A 19,706-nucleotide genomic window follows, 5' to 3' on the forward strand; every position below is an offset into this window, starting at 1 on the left:
GCCTGATCCAAACACGGGCTTCAACCAATCAGAACAGGCGTTATATACATGTTATTTTATAATACAGTTTGAATGTGGCTGTTTTAATTTTAACATTCGTATTCTTTCAAAGCGCTTGCCTACACAAACGTAATCCCTGGGAAGTTACATACAATATTCGTTGAGACATAGGTTGAGCCTTGAGTTGTTAAGAAGAAAATAAATGAATCATCGTTTTAAAAGTGCAGGATTACTTAAAAACTACAATATTTCGGGATTATTGCCAAATGAACACTATACTAACTCAAATTACAAAATATTTTAAAATAACAACGTTGGAGTAATTTAAAATGTCATATTTTCTTCAGGATCTGCGAGAGCACACGAGAGAATTAACGCTGAATTGCTTCGAAAATTCTTGGAAATCTGTTTGGGAAATAAACAAGAATTTGTTAATGCTTCGCGATGGATTGACAAGGTAAAGTTGATCTTTTCCTAAATCATTCGTTAACCGACTTACTCTAAAATACAGTTTGTTGCATTTTTCCAATAAATATTTCATCTTAAATTCGGCAACCGCTGTTTCCAAAATAACACTGGAGGAGGAAAAGGCTTTAATTTTAAGTGGAGTACAACAGCTTTTCCATATACCAGTATTTGAGCATTTCAATTATATTTTCATCCCATCTGAAAGGAAACTAAATATCTACGCTGTAGAATTTATGTGCTTGATCTGCTTAAAATAAACGCGACCTGTTTAGTTTGCTCGGTCGTCGACAGGCTAAATGGGGCTGGGACAATAATACGTGTTACATGGGCGTGGCGTTAACTGAGGGGCAGTTGCCGGAGGGCGTTTGAACCAGCCTAAGCTCTAACGTCGCATAATGCAACTGCTTCTATCGAACTTTTGTAACTGAAAATTCCTCTTCGGATGTACATTCAGAAGGCTAGAGACCATTCAGAGACGTATGATTATGAAGGCTTTTTATATAAGTCCCTAGTTTTATTATCTAAATACAAATTGCATTATTAAAAAGTCATAAAACGAGTAAGTGTCTAAGAGACGTTACATGTGTTTCTTTGCACTATAAAGTTTATAAAAACTAACTAGGCTTACGCCAGGCAGGGCCCGGCCGAAACTACAGGGTGTCTCAAAAAAACGAAAACTATTGAAATCACCCATAACAATGTAATTGTTAGAGTTTGAATGCCTAAGCACTCTGTTGGGATAATATCACAATAAACACTCGTTGTTCCGCGGTCAGCTGTACTATTTTGGCATTTTCTTTCTTTCTTTCTCGGAGCAATATCAAGGCTAATTTAAATTCAATCATATTCACAATTTCATAATTTGTCTTTACGGGTGATCCGCCAGGTTTTTCACACATATTATCAGTCGAATTAACTTTTTCTTGCATTTTGTTTTTGAAATACACGTTAACATTTCTTTGTCAAAGTTGGTATTTTTGTCCACGAGTGAGAAGAAAGTTTCCAAGGTGAAGGAAAAAGTTCATTAAACCCCGCAAAATTGTGAATTCCTGTGGTTAGTTTTGTTATATTTAATCTCGTACGATAAATGCTGATGAACTCTTCAACAACAGAAACGAAACATGGTTTTATATTGAGGAATATGAGATGGCAAAGTCCGAAAAACATTTTATTTTCGTGATTTCATACGCTAAAACGGTGGCCTCGGTGTGTCCTTTTTGACGGCATGAAAAAAGAATCTCCCAATGCTTTGTGAGCGTGAGGTCTATCATCAATTTTGTGACGAATCAACCACGACACGAACCTACGAGCGTCGCGGACACCAAGTTTCTTCAGATTGACAGGATTTCCTTTGGAAATATTTTTCATTCGATCTAAGGAAGTTCCAAAAGGGTGTTCACCTTTCGTTAAGATGAAGAAGGCAATCATACCCGCGACGTGGACATCTGATTTCTTTTTGAAACGACCTTTTTCGTTATTGTCTATTGCCTTGATTACTTCCGGTGGCATCCATCCGGTAGTACCTTTCGCAAATGTTTCAATTGTCGTTTCATCTTCATTTAGAACGCGGCTTATCCCAAAGTCTGCCAATTTCATGCGACTTTCGATATCAACCAGGACGTTTGATGGTTTTAGATCTCTGTGCAATATTCCTTTATCATGAAGAAATTGAAGTCCTGATAGAATTTCCCTAATCATTCGTGGACCTTGCTCTTGTAGATGTTCAATACTGCATGCATGAACAAGTTCCCTCAACGTTTCTTCGCAAAGATCAACAATAAGATACATGAAGGTTTCGTCACGGTGAAAATGTCGATAGCTCACTATAAATGGAGATTTGTTTGTCTTGATGAGATTCATGATTCCTAATTCGTTTTCAACTGTTTTATCGTCACTTTGCACCAAAATTCTCTTAACAGCAACTTCACTTCCATCCTTCATGAGACCAACATAGACACACGAAAAACCGCCAGCACCAATTTTAAATTGATTCTTTGCGACAAAAACTTGCATCGGTGTTTCAATCTATAGAAGAACAGTAAATCAAGGGAAAAATCATTCACCATTTATAAGATATGAGGGCAAAATAGTCAAATTTCAACTTCTAAATATCGAGAATAATTAAAATGATCATCCAGTATCCATTGTACGAGCCTATTTTTTCGGGCAAAATACTCTGTATTTGGGGACAACAAATAATATTCTTTATTATATGGCACGCGGTCTTGTGACTAAATGGCGTGCGCTGATTGGTTCTTTGCCGGTCTGGAATCCCCCAGTATTAGACCGTTGCCGTAGTAACGGTGAACAGTGAAAAATTGTTGCCCGCTCATGTCATAACAAAGTAAAGTGGGTTTCTTTTTTAAATGAAATTGTTATGTAACATGTATGTTTTCGTTCCTATATAACAAAACACTTAATGTACACTACCTCGGGAAATAGTGAGTTTTGTTTTCCCTCGAGTCTCATTCAGAAACATTCAGACTCTCGGGAAAACAAAACTCACCATTTCCCTCGAACCATACATTAAGTGTATATTGTTATTTTGAAAAATTTTCTTCGTCATCGCCGACAGTCGGTGATTATAACTAGGATTTAGTTTCATTGCTTTTGAAAGCTTTCCCGCGTCATCGAGCTGCGATGTCGTAGATCTTAAACTTCCTATAAACCTTCGCTACTACACAGACAGCTTTCACAGACTAATTAAAAAGAATACACATACATCTTTGAAATATTTACCTCTTCTAACTGGTTGCAATTCATTGTTTTCAACGTCTGAATTTTCAAAGAATGTTTTATGGACCTCTTGAGGATTGTTGTAATTTCATCATGACCAAGGTGAATACTCCATTCGAGAAAACTCATTTGCCTTCCTTCGACAAGAAATGTCCAATGTCTCCATCCAGCGATGTTCTTTTTAAAAAGAAGATCGACCAAAGCAACGAAGTTGTTTACAACAGCTATTTTCAGTGTGTCAAAGCCAAGAGTATGAACGCTGATTTTACTTTTAAGAGTTATGTCAGCACCCTGTTCAACTAAATATTTGACAATTTCTAATGCACCAGTATCAACAGCGACGTGCAGGACTGTCTGTCCATCAGCATCCTTCTCATTTACATCAGCAACTAATTGTTCAACAAGATATTTTACCATGCCTAATTTACCAACACTAACAGCATGATGAAGAACTCTCCCAGCAGTAGCCTTTGCGCCTTGTTTAACTAAATATTGGATGATGTCTGGTGCACCAGCACAAACAGCAGCTTCCAAAGCTGTCACTCCGTTAGTATCCTTGCCATCTACATCAGCGCCATGTTCAACCAAATATTTTACAATTTCTAGCGTACCTTTAGTAACAGCATTGTGCAACACTGTCCACCCGTTAGTGCTCTGGCCATTTACATCAGCGCCATGTTCGACAAGATACTTTACCATTTCTAGTGTACGCTCAGTAACAGCATAGTGCAGCACTGTCCATCCGTTAGTATTCTTGCTATTTACATCAGCGCTATGTTCAACAAGATATTTCACTATTTCTAGCGTACCTTCACTAACAGCAGTGTGCAGTACGGTGCATTTCTCAGTATTCTTGCCATTTACTTCAGCGCCATGTTCAACAAGATATTTTACCATTTCTAGCGTACCGTCAGTACAGGCAAAGTGCAGCACTGTCCACCCGTCATCCTGCTTTCCGTTTACATTTGCACCCATTTCAATAAGATATTTTGCTATTTCTGGCGTGCCTTTACTAACAGCACTGCAAAGCACCGTTTCCCCGTTAGTCTTCTTGCCATTTACATCAGCGCCATGTTCGACAAGATACTTTACCATTTCTAGTGTACCTTCAGTAACAGCATCGTGCAGCACTGTCCATTCGTTAGTATGCTTTCTATTTACATCAGCGCCATTTTCAACAAGATATTTCACAAATTCTAGCGTACCTTCAGTAACAGCACTGTGCAGTACGGTCCATCCCTCAGTATTCTTGCTATTTACATCAGCGCCATGTTCAACAAGATATTTTACCATTTCTAGTGTACCTTTAGTAACAGCATTGTGCAACACTGTCCACCTGTTAGTGCTCTGGCCATTTACATTAGCGCCATGTTCGACAAGATACTTTACCATTTCTAGTGTACCTTCAGTAACAGCATAGTGCAGCACTGTCCATCCGTTAGTATTCTTGCCATTTACTTCTGCGCCATGTTCAACAAGATATTTTACTATTTCTAGCGTACTTTTAGCAACAGCAGTGTGCAGTACGGTGCATCCCTCAGTATTCTTGCTATTTACATCAGCGCCATGTTCAAAAAAATATTTTACCATTTCTAGCGTACCTTTAGTAACAGCATTGTGCAACACTGTCCACCCGTTAGTGCTCTGGCCATTTACATCAGCGCCATGTTCGACAAGATACTTTACCATTTCTAGTGTACCTTCAGTAACAGCATAGTGCAGCATTGTCCATCCGTTAGTATTCTTGCCATTTACATTAGCGCCATATTCGACAAGATGCTTTACCATTTCTAGTGTACCTTCAGTAACAGCATAGTGCAGCACTGTCCATCCGTTAATATTCTTGCCATTTACATCAGTGCCATGTTCAACAAGATATTTTACCATTTCTAGCGTACCGTCAATACAGGCAAAGTGCAGCACTGTCCACCCGTCACCCTGCTTTCCGTTTACATTTGCACCCATTTCAATAAGATATTTTGCTATTTCCGATGTGCCTTTACTAACAGCACTGTGAAGCACCGTCTCCCCGTTGGTCTTCTTGCCATTTACATCAGCGCCATACTTAACAAGATATTTTACTATTTCTAGCGTACTTTTAGTAACAGCATAGTGCAGCACTGTCAATCCGTATGTATTCTTGCCATTTACATCAGCGCCATTTTCAACAAGGCATTCTACTAATTCTAGACTACCTTTAGTAATAGCATTATGCAGTACTGTCCATCCGTTAATACTCTTGCCATTTACATCAACGCCCTTTTCAACAAGATATTTTACAACTTCCAGGGTACTTTCACTAACAGCAGTGTGCAGTGCTGTCAATCCGCAAGTATTCTTGCTATTTACATCAGCGCCGTTATCGACGAGATATCTTACCATTTCTATGGAACAATACGAAGCAGCATAGTGTAGTATTGTCCACCCGTCGGTAATCTTACCATTTACATCAACGCCGATTTTGACCAGATATTTTACCATTTCTTGCATACCATTACTAGCAGCATAGTGTAGAATTGTCCACCCGTTAGTCATTTTTCCATTTACATCAGCACCATGTGCAACTAGATATTTTACAATTTCTAGCCTACCTTCAGCAACAGCAGTGTGCAGCACTGTCCACCCGTCATTCTTCTTTGCATTTACATTTGCACCTATTTCAACAAGAAATTTTACCATTTCTAATGAACCTTTAGTAACGGCGACATCCAGCACTGTCCACCCGTCAGAATTTTTGCTATTCACATCAGCATCCATTTCAACAAGATATCCCACTATTTCTAGTGTACCTTTAGTAACAGCAGAGTGCAGCACTGTCCATCCGTTAGTCTTTTTGCCATTGACATCAGCGCCGTTTCCAACAAGATATTTTACAATTTCTAGCGTACCTTTTACAACGGCACCGTGCAGTACTGTCAACCCCTCAGTATTCTTGCCATTTACATCAGCGCCCTTTTCAGTAAGATATTTTACGGTTTCTAGCGTACTTCCAGTACAAGTAGAGTGCAGCACTGTCCATCCGTCAATCTGCATTCCATGTACATTTGCACCCATTTGAACTAGATATTTCACTATTTCTTGCGTACTTTCAGCAACAGCAGAGTGGAGCACTGTCCAGCCGTTAGTCTTTTTGCCATTGACATCAGCGCCGTTTCTAACCAGATATTCTACCATTTCTAGCGTACCTTTAGTAACAGCAGTGTGCAGCACTGTCCACCCGTAAATATTTCTTCCATTAACATCAGCGTCCTTCTCAATAAGATATTTTACGATTTCTAGCATACCTCCAGTACAAGCAGTGTGCAGCAATGTCCACCCATCATTTGTCTTGCCATTTTGGTCAGCACCCTTCTCAATAAGATCAATGTGTAGAATTGTCTGCCTCTTAATTTTGCTATTTACACAAGCGCCATTTTCAACAAGACATTTTATTATTTCTAGCGTGCCTTTGGAAACAGCATAACGCAGTACTGTCCATCCGTAAGTATCCTTGCCATTTACATCAGCGCCGTTCTCAACAAGACACTCTACCATTTCTAGTGTACCCTGAGTAACAGCAGCGTGCAGCATTGTCCAATTGTGAATGGTATCCTTGCTATTAACATCAGCGCCCATCTCAACAAGATATTTTACCATTTCTAGTGTACCTTTAGAAATAGCAAAGTAAAGAACGGACCAGCCGCCATTGCTTTTGCCATTTACATCAGCGCCATTTTCAACCAGGTATTTTAACATTTCCAGCGGACCTTTAGTAACAACGTCATGCAGCACTGTCAACCCACCGGGTTTTTTTCCATTTACATCCGCACCCAGTTCAACAAGATATTTTACCATTTCTAATGAACCATAAGAAACAGCATAATGTAACACTGTCCACCCGTCAGTAGTATCCTTGCCATTTATATCAGAGCCGTTTTCAACAAGGTATTTTACGATTTCTAGCGTAGCTTTAGTAACAGCAGTGTGCAGCACTGTCCACCCGTCAGTCATCTTACCATTTACATCAGCGCCATGTTCAACAAGATATTTTACCGTTTCAAACGTGCCTTCTGAAACAGCACTGTGCAGCACTGTCCAACCGTTAACATCTGTTCCATTTACATCAGCGTTTTTTTCAACGAGATATTCCACCATTTCTAGCGCATGTTTATCAATAACAGCAGCGTGCAGCACTGTTTTCCCGTCAGTATCCCTGCCATTTACATCAGCGCCCCTCTCTACAAGGAATTTTATTGTTTCTTGCATATCTTCAGTAACAGCAATGTGCAAAATTGTCTGCCCAGTAATTTGGCCATTTACATCAGCGCCATGTTCAACAAGATATTTCACCATTTCTAGCCTACCTTCAGTAACAGCATGAACCAGCACTGTCCACCCATCGGTCTTATTTCCATTTACATCAGCGTGCATTTCAACAAGATATTTTACTACTTGTAATGAACTATAGGAAACAGCATAGTGCAAGACTGTCCATCCATCAGTATACTTTCCATTTACATCAGCGCCATTTTCAACAAGATATTTTACCATTTCTAGCGTACCTTTAGTAACAGCATCGTGCAGCACTGTCCACCCGTCAGTATCCTTTCCATTTACATCAGCGCCATTTTCAACAAGATATTTTACAATTTCTAGCCTATCTGTAGTAACAGCATAGTGCAGCACGGTCCACCCGTCACTATCCTTTCCATTTACATCAGCGCCATTTTCAACAAGATATTTCACCATTTCAAAGGTACCTTTAGTACCTTCAGCGTGCAATAGTGTCTCCCCGTTAGTTTTCTTGCCATTTACATCAGCAGCACATTGCTCAGCTAAATATTTGACAATGTCTGTTACACCAGCATCAACAGCATGATGTAACGCAGTTTTGCCTGACTTATCAGAGCCATATTGAATAAAATATTTAACAAGTTCAAATAGACCATTTCTCGTCGCCATCCGCAGAACTGTTTCACCATTTTCGTTCTTGGAATAAATGTCTGCTCCATGGTCAACTAAATATTTAACAATTTCTTGATCTACTGGACTAAACTGAAAAGCACGCCAAAGAATTGTCTTCTTCCACCGATCTTCTTTGTTTTCACCACATTCAACTTGCTTTCTGATTTCGTCCCAAAATTGCAGTCTTTCTTCTTCACAGACATTCATACTTCCATTCATACTTGCTTTTTGCCTCTTTTCAGTACCTACATAAAACAATAAAATAAAAGTTTAGAAGCAAACCCATTCGGTGTGTGTGTGTGTTCAGAAAGGCTCCTCCACTCTCGGCCGGGGCTCCAGTTGATGCGGTGAAACGCATCATACTGTACACGGAGCTTTCACCAAAATAGCTTTGACCGGGTGATACGCTAAAAAGGGTGCATGATTACATTTAATTATTGAATAGACTTTTAATTTTTCAGCGTTGGTTGTTTGCTTCTTTCGCACTACGCTGGTTTTAAGAAGTATTTTGTTATTCTTACCACATCATCGTATTCTTCGTTTTGAATGTCTTTTAATTCCTTGGAGTTCCTCTTCAACTCTTTTCCTTTTATCATCAACCGTCTGGGATAAAAATACGATCTAGTTTCTTTAACTAGTGACTAGTGTGGTTCTAAGATGAGAATGGTTCGAATTTATGCGCGTGGCACAACCATAAATATAAATACTCGCAGAAAAATACCAGCTGCTGACTGCTTGATCGTCATATGATTGCTAGTCACTTATTAGAAATACATGCATGCAGCAACCCATTTCAAACGAAGCAAAATATTTCCTGAACTAACCAGACCTAATCCTCTAAGCTTATATTATGAAATGACTTAAATATAAAGCCGATAGCTGATGTTTCAAATTTTTCGGTAACAAACACTGTCATTTTATTAACTTTACAATCATATGATTGATGGTAAGGACAACAGAACGTTAGTTCCTATTTAAGTCCTACCAAAATTACATTATTACATATTTACTATAGCTATTACATTATTAACATACATATACTATAGAAAGTTACAAAGTTATATAACCGGTCTACATCAAAGGTATTATAATAAATGTATAAGTGTGTATAATTCCACTCGAAATTAAGACCCTTTGAAACTCTTTAATAAATATATAGTTTAGATTTCCATATGGAGACTGAAGAGGATCATTTGATCTCTGGGGGCAGAGTTATTCCATAAAAATACAAATCTGTTAAAGTTCGAGTTCTGTTAAAGTTCGATTGGACGAAGAAGATTACCGGAGCTCGAGCGAGTGGAATGATGGAGAGGCTGTGCATAAACTGGTTGATATCAACTTGGAATATCCCGGATTTGCATTTGTAAAAGAAGACAATATCTTTCATTTCATGCCAATAGGAAAGAGGGATTAGACAGGGCGTTGCCTCCTGTTATAGAAGTGCGTGTTATACACGGCCAAAAACGCTGAGCCCTCTGTACAACAGGTCAGTGTAACTTGGAACAATATTATGCAGACCTATTAAATAGGGAGCAACAATGCTGACCAATATTGTTAACAATATTATAAACAAGGCGTGGCACAGTATTGTTGCAACCCGCAAATAGAATTGAAACTATGCAATACAAGATCATAATTTTACGCGTGGATACTGGCGAGAAAAAAACGTTTCTTTATCCCCATCTCAGCGTTTTATCCCCATTTCAGTTTCTGCTTTCAGTTTCCGTTTCAGCGATTCAGTTACAAGCGTTTTATCCCTACCCCCACAAAACATTTTTTTAAAAAGTTTCCAAAATGACAGTTAATTTGCTGACGCTTCATTAAAATACAAACTTTTTTAGCCAATCAGCAAGTTGCTGATGACCAGTCTTTACTCGTTCGCATTTCGCGCGTGCGCACAATTAGTACCCTGCCCATTGAACGTCCATGACCGCTATGTTCCGTCACAATACCCGAGTGTAATTCCTAATCTCCGGGCGGAATTAGTGCCCTCGCGCCGGCTGGGGGATAAGTTCACAAGATTGTTTAATAATTTCCTACCCTCACTAAAGATGACGATGTATAGTTTGTTCTGCAAATATTTTCTGCTCTTAACGAACTACGCGTCACCACATTTCAACGTTTGGAATTTTAATTGCAATGAAATCACAAAACCGACAAGACAAAAGACAAAGCTTTTACTATCCAACTGTCATGACGCGACTCCTGGGGATGTTGCTAAGTTTGTACGAACAAGAAATATGCGCAGATTTTTTATTATGATCGATAAAAATCTTCGTAATCTCCGTTTCCAGCAAACCCAATCTTTGGTCACGCAGTAAATTATCTTTAATAATATGATTATTACTTATCCAATATTATTAGTTCGTCATTCAATCACTTGAACACTACGTTATCCCAATGACGTCATCCTCCCGGAAGCGAGACTGCGAGATTCCGAAATAGCGAAACAAAACGAAACTAGTTGTCTTTTCCTATGAACTGCCTGTTCAAATGTTCAATAAGGTTTATACACACAGGATTATCGGACCGTAATCTTTCGGATTAAAACGGATTTAAACCCCATTAACGAAAGCCCATTAACGAAAAAATACGCGAAGGTACTTGGGAAGGAGAAGCACTGAATTTGCGCTTCGTCAATATAACTTTTAAGGCCGACGCGCACTGGACGCAAATTGCCAACGCGACGCGAATTTTTCAATCTCAGAAGCAAATATATTCGATTCTGAAAGAACATTTTGAGAGATTTGGGTCCCTGACCAGTCAAAATGTACTATCATTCAGTAATTACCAAGAATATTACAAAATTTAAAAAAATATCGCCTCGCGTTGGCAAATCGCGTCCGGTGTGTGTCGGCGGCCTTTGCCGTACTCAGAATAGATTATATTGCCCGCTTCGCTTGCAGGTTTTTATGTTGTGTTCGCCCATGCAAATTCAGGAATTGTCAATTCTCGTTGTCTGAAAACTAGGCCAGTGTGGCAATTAAACATGCAATATAAGAGTTGATATAAGAGCATTTGAATGGTGCGATCATAAATGATAATGCGTCGCATATTTATGTTACGCATTACATGATAATTTCTAATCGCTTCTCAATTCGGTCGTGCTGGAGCAATTATATGTGATTTCGTAAGACTATTAGTTTCCTACCTTCACTTGTTTCCTTTATTCTACAACATCCTGAAGAGGGACGATAAAACAAATCATTGTATAATAATCTATGTTGTATATTTTCCGTTAGCAAACCTGAGTTTATCGGAGATTCAGATTTCAGAGGGCAACTATCATCAACTGCACCCCGGAAACAGGAAATCCCTGAATAACGAGTTCTCAAGAGTTTTGGAACAGGTGTGTTCAGACCTCATTCGTTCAAATATTCATTTTGAAGTACTGGTGCCATACGAAATAATGCAATTAAACTTTTAAAGTCCGAAGAGTTTTAAAGGACACGTCGTATCATATTATAGTTTGAATGTCGCTGTTTTGAGTTCAAACACTTGGGCCTAACCGCATACTTGATGGTCTGGTCTGTGTGGCTTGCCTATACTCAAACAAAATCCCGGGACCCTTACAAAAAGAGTACATGCAATAAGCGTCGAACCTTAAGTTGTTGTTCTCAACAATAAATGAATCGTTTTGAAACAGCACGATTACTTTGATAACTACAAATTTCGGGATTATGACCAATTAACGCTAACTCAAATTATTTTAAAAATTGGGGTGATTTATATATAGTTTCATATTCTCTTCAGGATCTGCGAGAGCACACGAGAGGATCAACGCTGAATTGCTTCGAAAATTCTTGGAAATCTGAAAGGGAAATACTGATACAAGAATTTATTGATGCTTTGCGATGGATTGACGTATATAAAAGTAAAGGTGACCTTTTAACCTCAACTGAATCCTCAAATTAGCGACTTACCCTGAAATACAGTTTGCATTTTTCCAACAAATATTTCATCTTGAATTCTGCAACCGCTGTTTCTGGTATTTGCTGAAATTGATCAGGCTTTATAAAAGAAGAAAAAAATGCTTTCAGATTTCTTCAAATTGATTTTCATAGGTCAGGGAACGGTGGTTATGGGCGCACAAATAAAGGGAATTTCGTTTTAAACTAATCGCCATATTTGTGTACATTTTTTAGGTAAAGCCAATCAGAATGCCTACATTTTTTATACTTTATGTAAAATGGTAAATAATGTACCATTTTACCGGAATGAGTTAAAATTTATGCATTTTGATTGGGTTAATGAAAATGTAAACAAACTTGCTGATTGGTCTAAAACGAAATCCCCCCTTGTTGGCAAACAAACATACAGGATAACCAAGGAGAGTTTCCAAGGCAGATGACATCATGCGACAGTTAATCAGCGTGCCGGAATGATCAGAAATATCAACCAAAAGATTATAGGTGAGTTGTGAAGAGTTTTCGTTTTGATCACCACAAGTCGGATTGTCACATTGAGCTGTGAGACTGTCTAGTTTTCGTTTGCATTTATTACTATAATGGAAGAAAGGCAATTAAGGTCGCCTGGAGTTGGGGGGAAGCAGCGGGGATGGTGTCCCCCGTTCCTCCAGCGTCCCTTTTTTATTGAGGAGAACATTTGTCATCACAAAAGACACCCCCACCTCCGTTTCTTTCTTTCTTTCTAACCTACCATCTCATTGTTAAGATATTATCAGTATTGTCATCAATGTTGAACTTCGTGAGAAAAGCAAAAACGATTCCAGTAATATCATCTGATGGACGACCATTGTCTTCACCAGCTTTGGTAATGCACTGTTTCATCTGCTGTATAGTGTAGACGTCAGTAATACCATCCACTATAGCGGAGTAATAAAAGAATATAGCGAAGGTTGAATATACTGGAATATGGTACACTCGACCCTGGTAATAAAAGAATATAGCGAAGGTTGAATATACCGGAATATGGTATACTCGACCTTGGTAATAAAATAATATAGCGAAGATTGAATATACCGGAATATGGTATACTCGACCTTGGTAATAAAAGAATATAGTGAAGGTCGAATATACTGGAATAAACAACTACTTAATGGTTTGTTTCCATGTTTGGATGGCCTGATCCAAACACGCGGGAATGTTGCGAGAGTTAAGAAAAGCGCGCGAAACGCTCCAGAGTTAAGAAAAGTGCGCGATTTTGGAAAAGCTGTTGTACTTCACTTACAATTAAAGCCTTTTCCTCCCCCATTGTTTTCCATCGTTAATCCATTGAGAATTTCTGGTGTTTGAGCATAGCTATAAAGCTGATGGGCCTGTCTGGTGTCTGTCAAATAATCGACACTTTAGCATCGACGGAACTCGCATCATTTGCGTTCAATCCTGTTTATATATCTTTATTTATATATGATCTCTTTTTGGTATAGCGCAGGCTGTCCAGCCGTAAAATTTTAAATTAACCATGCACTTTCCTCTGCACCATAATTTGATGTATATGAATCAGGCACATCATTGGTATACATGCTGGTTTACCTGGATTGACAGTGATTATAGTTCTGTTGTCACAGACCGACGACATTGCATTTTTGTAATCATCATAAACAATTTTCAAATCTGCGATGAACAACACTGCAAGAAAGATAAAATATATATTAAATGGAACTAACCGTCTTAAAATAACTTGCAAACATCATGCAAACTCTTGATTTAGAATTCTGGCGATATGACAGTGACTTTGGAATAAAGTCGAAAGATCACCAGATTAATTTCTGCGTCTTGTGTGTTTAATAACTCAAATCTTGGGTTTGTAAGCTGATGTTATTTGAGTTTGTTTCGCTTTATATTCCACGGTGAACCGCGATTAAGATAAAATATTGCTTCAGGAAATGTACGTATGAAAACTGTCGGTTAAAACATTGATATCTGCGAGATGACCTGTCTCTCCTGGGATCCATGATACTGCCATTTCAATTATATTTTCATCCCATCTGAAAGGAAAGTAAATATCTACGCTGTAGAATTTATGTGCTTGATCCGCAGAATTATATTATTGAACTTACATCAACATTGGGAAGGAGTGACAAGTTTCGTCAAACACTTGGACGTCACATTTCTGAACCTGTTTTCCACGTTTGGTCATGATATCTTTTGGAGTCGCAACCTTTAAAGATTCACATCAGTTATACTGGATAGCTCAAACTGTTTTTCCTGGAGTGTCCAGTAAGGATCATCTCTTATTGATCCAGTGTTACTACCAGAGGAAACCTAAACTAAACTAACTTTATTTATACTGGATAGCTCTATCAGTTCTAAACTGTTCTTCCTAGAGGTCCAGTAAGGATCATCTCTTATTGATCCAGTGTTACTACAGGAGGCAGGAAACATCAGTGATCTTGGGAGGTCCAGCAAATCTAGGCTAAAATGCACACAAGTGTCTTACATGTTTAACCGCTACTAAAACGTTCAAATGATCTCCATGTAGATTCTGTCCTGAGGTCAAAATATCATCAATAACACAATAGTCCCCATTTTCTTTAACAGGCGTGTGTAGAAGAACGTTCATGTCGTTGAGATCCCAGCCGCTGTACAGAGATACTGTTGAATGTGTCTCGCTGACATTCAGTTGGACGTTACTTAAAGAGGTAAGGACATTGTGAATATCCATTTACATGAACCAGTGTTTTGGGTGGATATCAAGATTTCGATTTTGATTACTTTTATTAAGAACTTGCCCGTTTGTTCGGTCTGAGCATTGCGTCAATTAGTGGCCTTGCAAATTAGCATATTCTACGTGTAGGGTCATATATGTACCTGGGTGTCCATGGTTTCCATTGTTGCTCGTAATCACTGGCCTGTTTCGGTGATACTTGAGGATTACGAATTTCAACTGCATGGGAAAAATTGAAGAACCCTTCTTAATTAAAAGGGGGGGGTTAAATCGCCTTTTTCGCATCGACTCTAATCAGAACAATAGGGGAGATTTTATTTGAAAATTACACGCAGTTCGCATATGTTATATATCTAAACATAAACTCTATAGCTCATATACATTTGGAAGTATAGCTGACCAAATAATGCTAACGTTTTCCGTCATATTAACCATATTTTAAGAGATATGGAAATTCAAAGTGTAAACAAATTTTTCCAGTTTAAGTCGTTTGCTTACAACACAAATCGGTCTCCAACTGAATGGACGATTTTCTATTTCAAAGACCAACGCAATTATTGTCAACTATTGGAGTTTTCGTCTCAACCATAGCTATTGTTGATAATAATATTTCATACCGACGTCATTAATTTTGAAGGATTTAGCAATATCGTTGATGAATGGGCCATTTCCCCAGCAAGTGACGTTCACGTAGTCCATGGGAGAATCTCGTATTGTAAAGCCCAAAGAGTAGCGCTCAGAACCAGGATCTTTTAAAACAAAATACTAGTTCAAACATATTTTATCGACCCCAGAACAAACCACCCAAATAAGCGTCGTCGATTTTAAAACACATTTTCTCGCGTTTACTATCGAAATAACCAATCATATAAAATCTTCATATCAGGATATACTTACTCTTTTTATCAGGAAATGAATGAACCGAAAGCTTTGAAATAACAACCCCGACCAAAACCTAGTGCATAATTTAAAAAAACAACATACAAAAAACTCGTTGTTATAAGATCTTCAGCTATTACCAAACTATTTCAAACTTACTTTATTAGTTGAACCAGGTGATAAATCTCGTAGGAACGTTCTTTCACTTGTTAAATTGCTCTGTTTTTCAACATTTGTCCCATCAGGCCAGAATTCACGAGTCCCAAACTCCATTTGTGAAGAAAAACAGCTTCAAAACAGACACCCAGTGATGGTAAAATTGCAAAGAACGTTTTACAAATAATCCCAGGACAAAAGCAGAAAAAAATATTGGTAATAACTTCGCTATTTCTCTAGATTTGCCAACAATGATACTATTTGGTTAAAACTTTAAAATTTTTCATTACTTTTTATAAAATGCGCGGGAAAAACAATATGTAGTACTCAGACTTCCGAATCAAAAACTCGGCTTGATTCTTGACTTGGCTTTTTCCATGGCTTTTTCGCAGCAAAATCCCCGCTATTTTTGCCTTTTTTATTTCATGAGTAGCCTTGGAAACGTGTTTAGACTTTAACTCTCGTTTGTCATTTTTATAAAATTCAGCGCATTTCATTTTGATGCATACATAATCATTTATGAGGTCCAGTTTTTTTGAGACACTCTGTATTAAACTTTTCCTTTACTATTTTCAAGATTTAATGACTGTTTTTCTTCCTTTTAATATAATTTTGTAGCATTTGGCTCTTTTTAAAGTATATCTAGCCTTTCATTGCCTGTTTACTGGCCAAATTAGTCCAAAATAAAGCATTTACTATTAATTTTTTAGAAGAGAATTATGTCTAAGATGGTCATTGCAATTGGTAGCACAAGTGGAATTTTTGGGTAAGTATCTTTTTGGTATTTTTAGAATTAAATTTAGCTTTTTTTAAAACTAGACATCATACTAGATCATAATCCTACAAGCCTTGCAAGTACATATTGCCCAAGTTAACACTGATTTCAGAAAAGTTGCCTGAATCTGCTTTTCTGGATTCAAATATTTCTGGAAGTTGCTCCTTTCTAGACCCTGTACTCCTATTACCTATGTACAATATTGTCATGAGTTCTTTTGCAATCAAATTTTAGAGGCAATTACATAAGATTTTGAATGTCAGAGACTTTGACAAATATCCTGAATAGGTCAACAAATAAAAAATTGTCACAAACCACCTCCCAACTAACCATAGCTCTTCAGCAGCAAACAAAGATTCTGTCATGTAATAATACATAATTTGTTTACACAATCGTGGTGGTTTTATTCATAGCCATTTTCCTCCAGCCAGTTTACAATTCAAAATTACTTTCAAAAAGCCTTCATATTTTTACATGCTGTTTACACAAGTGACTTGATAGTTTATTAAATACAGTATTTCACTGTTCACTAGTGCAGATATATATTTATTTCTTGGTTTTCGCTTTATCTTGAGCTAGTAAAACAGAAAAGCCTATGTTATTAATACAACCAATTTTGAATATCTTAGGTTGCAAAGAATGTGTCTCGCATGGGAAACAAGTGGCATCCTGTGAAACATCAAAATAACAGGTAGTCTCACAACCCTGCCCTAAGACCACAAGTGAACAACTGAACTTGTTTGTATATACCTTTCTTAGCCTCTTCTTTCTTCCGTGCAGCCTCTTCCCTTTGTTTTCGTATGATAGCAAGCCTTGCTAGATCTCGCTGAGCTTGTTCTGTTTTTCCTTCAGCATGAAGTTTTTGGTACCGAACTTGAGCCTGTTGCTTTTCAAGTTCCTCTCGTTCCCGCCGTGACAAAGTCGCTTCACTGCTCGTATCAAGTTCTGTTACTTTTTTTGTCTGTTTTCTAGTTCTATTTGGATTCGAAATCTCAATTAAACCATCAACACCTTTGGGTTTTCGGACTTTCTAAAACAGAATTGGTTGCAAGGTAAATTAATTAACAGTAATGACTGCAAAACTGGCAGTGAGTTTCAAAACTGTTTTAACCAGACATTCTTATATACATGCACCCTAATAGGGCATCATATACAATGAAATAATTTATAAACATTCTTTATATGTTTTGATGCTGTTTATTGCAAAAATAGAATGCTGTATCACATTCACCGGTCTTATCAGTATTTTGATTATATCACAATCTATCTCATGATTAGACCTCTTCATCAATAAATAATCAGACCTCTTCATCTGATTCACTTTCATCCGAGTCTGTACTTTCTTCACTCTCTTCTTTATCTGCATCATCATCATCGATGACCTCATTTCCGTGTCTTTGCTGAGGCGAAAAAAAACATGTGATCAGCAGAATTTACAATGACAAAGATAGTAGGACTTCTACAAGGGAAGCATTTGCTGGTCATAGTTGAAATGCTTGCAAGGTACCCTGCACATGGCTGCACCGCCATTTGTTTACTGTGGTTTTAGGGAAGCATGTGACAACATGGCAGGCATCCAGTTTTCTCTCTCTCTTGTCAACTAAACAGCCGACAGCCAGGTTAAATATTGTCACCTTTGAAAACCAGGTAACTGAAAGACCACCATGTTTTTAAATAAGTTCAAATAATAATAAATAATAATAATAAACCAGCAGCTTTCACCACATGATCCCTAATCCCAAAACCTAGTCACTAATCCTAAAAACCACAATTAACTAGCTGCCATCTGTTTAAGATAAGGCCATCCAGTCACATTGTGTTTGGATAAAGATGCGTTACCCTCCATTCCTTGTCTTTACGTTCTTTCTCTTGTTCTGCTTCAACCTCAGCCTCGGTGATAAAGTGTCGATTGCGACCTTTGTGATTCACTTTTCCTCTGCCTTAAGAAAAGAGCTGAATGATTACTCATCAGAATAGAAGAATTGCATAAGTTTTACAAAGATTTGTGAGAATTTGATATAGTGAAGTTTTAGAAGTTTTGCTTCAGTTCTTTCACTGTACCCCTATAAATCTAGTTTTAATATACATAGACGTATCAGGGCTGTATAATCGAGTTGAAATATCTCAAATATTGCATCAGCCATTGACTAATTTGACTTTTAAAATGGCGTATCTGAGATTTGTAAGAAAAAGTAAACAAGAATGAGAACTCTATCTTCGTTTATAGTGCATATAACCCTACCTCGTTTCGACATTTTCCTGAATTATTTGAAGAAGAAAAATGAAATAATAAACAATTCTAATATAATACAAATTTATTTTCTGTGAAAACACGTTTCTTCGCAGAGGAATACCTGCGCCGGTTACTTTATGTTATCCTCATTGTAATGCTTCACAGGATAATGAGGGAGCAAGAAGGATAACTGGTGTATCACCATTCAGCATTCACCACGATCTGGTCTCATCTGGTTGGTCTTGTGCCATTGGCAGGGACCGCGGAGCGTTTTTCGTATTCCTGGGGCTCGGCACCGCGCGCCTGCTAGGAAAGTCCGGGAAAATTTTGAAATATACATAGGCCTCTGAAATCGCCGCAAATGCCTCTCCAAGGATTATTGGAAAATAATACATACTATGTAAAGTTTCCAGCATGTTTGCTGCTCATAACAAACATTAAACGATATAACCATTCTTTGGTTATGGTGTCAAATATTTTGACATGGATAACCACGCTGTTTTAAAGGTCAAATGCTTGTCCTATGTAAAGTTTCCAGCATGTTTGGCGCTCATATACAAGCATTAAACAATATAACCATGCTTTGGTTATGATGTCAAATATTTTGACATGGATAACCACGCTGTTTTAATGGTCAAATGCTTGTCCTATGTAAAGTTTCTAGCATGTTTGGCGCTCATATACAAACATTAAACGATATAACCATGCTTTGGTTATGATGTCAAATATTTTGACATAGATAACCACGCTGTTTTAATGGTCAATAATTCGTTTAATGTTTTAATGTTTTAATGGGTGTGGTCAGTTTCGGATGTTTCGCCCAGTATTATGGTTCGCGCACTGTTACCGTGCTCATCGCCATGGTCAAATTACCCTAAAACAGTT

At 37.8% G+C, this 19,706-nt stretch overlaps 4 protein-coding genes across 4 annotated transcripts; all 4 read right to left on the reverse strand.

Moving 5' to 3' along the window:
• Window positions 1-1,255: 1,255 nt before the first annotated feature.
• LOC114519498 (serine/threonine-protein phosphatase 6 regulatory ankyrin repeat subunit A-like) lies at window positions 1,256-7,751 on the reverse strand. The gene is made up of 2 exons (XM_028539638.1): window positions 3,208-7,751; window positions 1,256-2,493 (listed from the first exon to the last, which is right to left on the reverse strand). Exons 1-2 carry the CDS (start codon window positions 7,732-7,734, stop codon window positions 1,651-1,653), a joined length of 5,370 nt encoding a protein of 1,789 aa, XP_028395439.1. The 5' UTR covers window positions 7,735-7,751; the 3' UTR covers window positions 1,256-1,650.
• Window positions 7,752-7,812: 61 nt separating this feature from the next.
• Window positions 7,813-8,827, reverse strand: LOC114519517 (putative ankyrin repeat protein RF_0381; the record flags this gene model as incomplete). Its single annotated transcript, XM_028539661.1, has 1 exon — window positions 7,813-8,827. A coding segment is annotated over exon 1 (555 nt), but the record flags the coding sequence as incomplete, so codon positions are not given.
• Window positions 8,828-12,788: 3,961 nt separating this feature from the next.
• LOC114519428 (meiosis-specific with OB domain-containing protein-like) lies at window positions 12,789-15,930 on the reverse strand. Its single transcript, XM_028539554.1, has 10 exons — window positions 15,817-15,930; window positions 15,676-15,733; window positions 15,396-15,527; window positions 14,922-14,997; window positions 14,551-14,743; window positions 14,171-14,271; window positions 14,046-14,098; window positions 13,644-13,739; window positions 13,339-13,437; window positions 12,789-12,973 (listed from the first exon to the last, which is right to left on the reverse strand). Exons 1-10 carry the CDS (start codon window positions 15,928-15,930, stop codon window positions 12,804-12,806), a joined length of 1,092 nt encoding a protein of 363 aa, XP_028395355.1. The 3' UTR covers window positions 12,789-12,803.
• Window positions 15,931-16,953: 1,023 nt separating this feature from the next.
• Window positions 16,954-19,183, reverse strand: LOC114519518 (28 kDa heat- and acid-stable phosphoprotein-like). Its single transcript, XM_028539662.1, has 5 exons — window positions 18,831-19,183; window positions 18,428-18,528; window positions 17,893-17,988; window positions 17,339-17,618; window positions 16,954-17,163 (listed from the first exon to the last, which is right to left on the reverse strand). Exons 1-5 carry the CDS (start codon window positions 18,841-18,843, stop codon window positions 17,135-17,137), a joined length of 519 nt encoding a protein of 172 aa, XP_028395463.1. The 5' UTR covers window positions 18,844-19,183; the 3' UTR covers window positions 16,954-17,134.
• Between the last annotated feature and the right edge of the window lie 523 nt (window positions 19,184-19,706).

Source organism: Dendronephthya gigantea, unplaced genomic scaffold (genome assembly GCF_004324835.1).
Source record: "Dendronephthya gigantea isolate DGI-Jeju-01 unplaced genomic scaffold, DenGig_1.0 000013F, whole genome shotgun sequence".
NCBI classification, from domain to species: Eukaryota; Metazoa; Cnidaria; class Anthozoa; order Malacalcyonacea; family Nephtheidae; genus Dendronephthya; species Dendronephthya gigantea.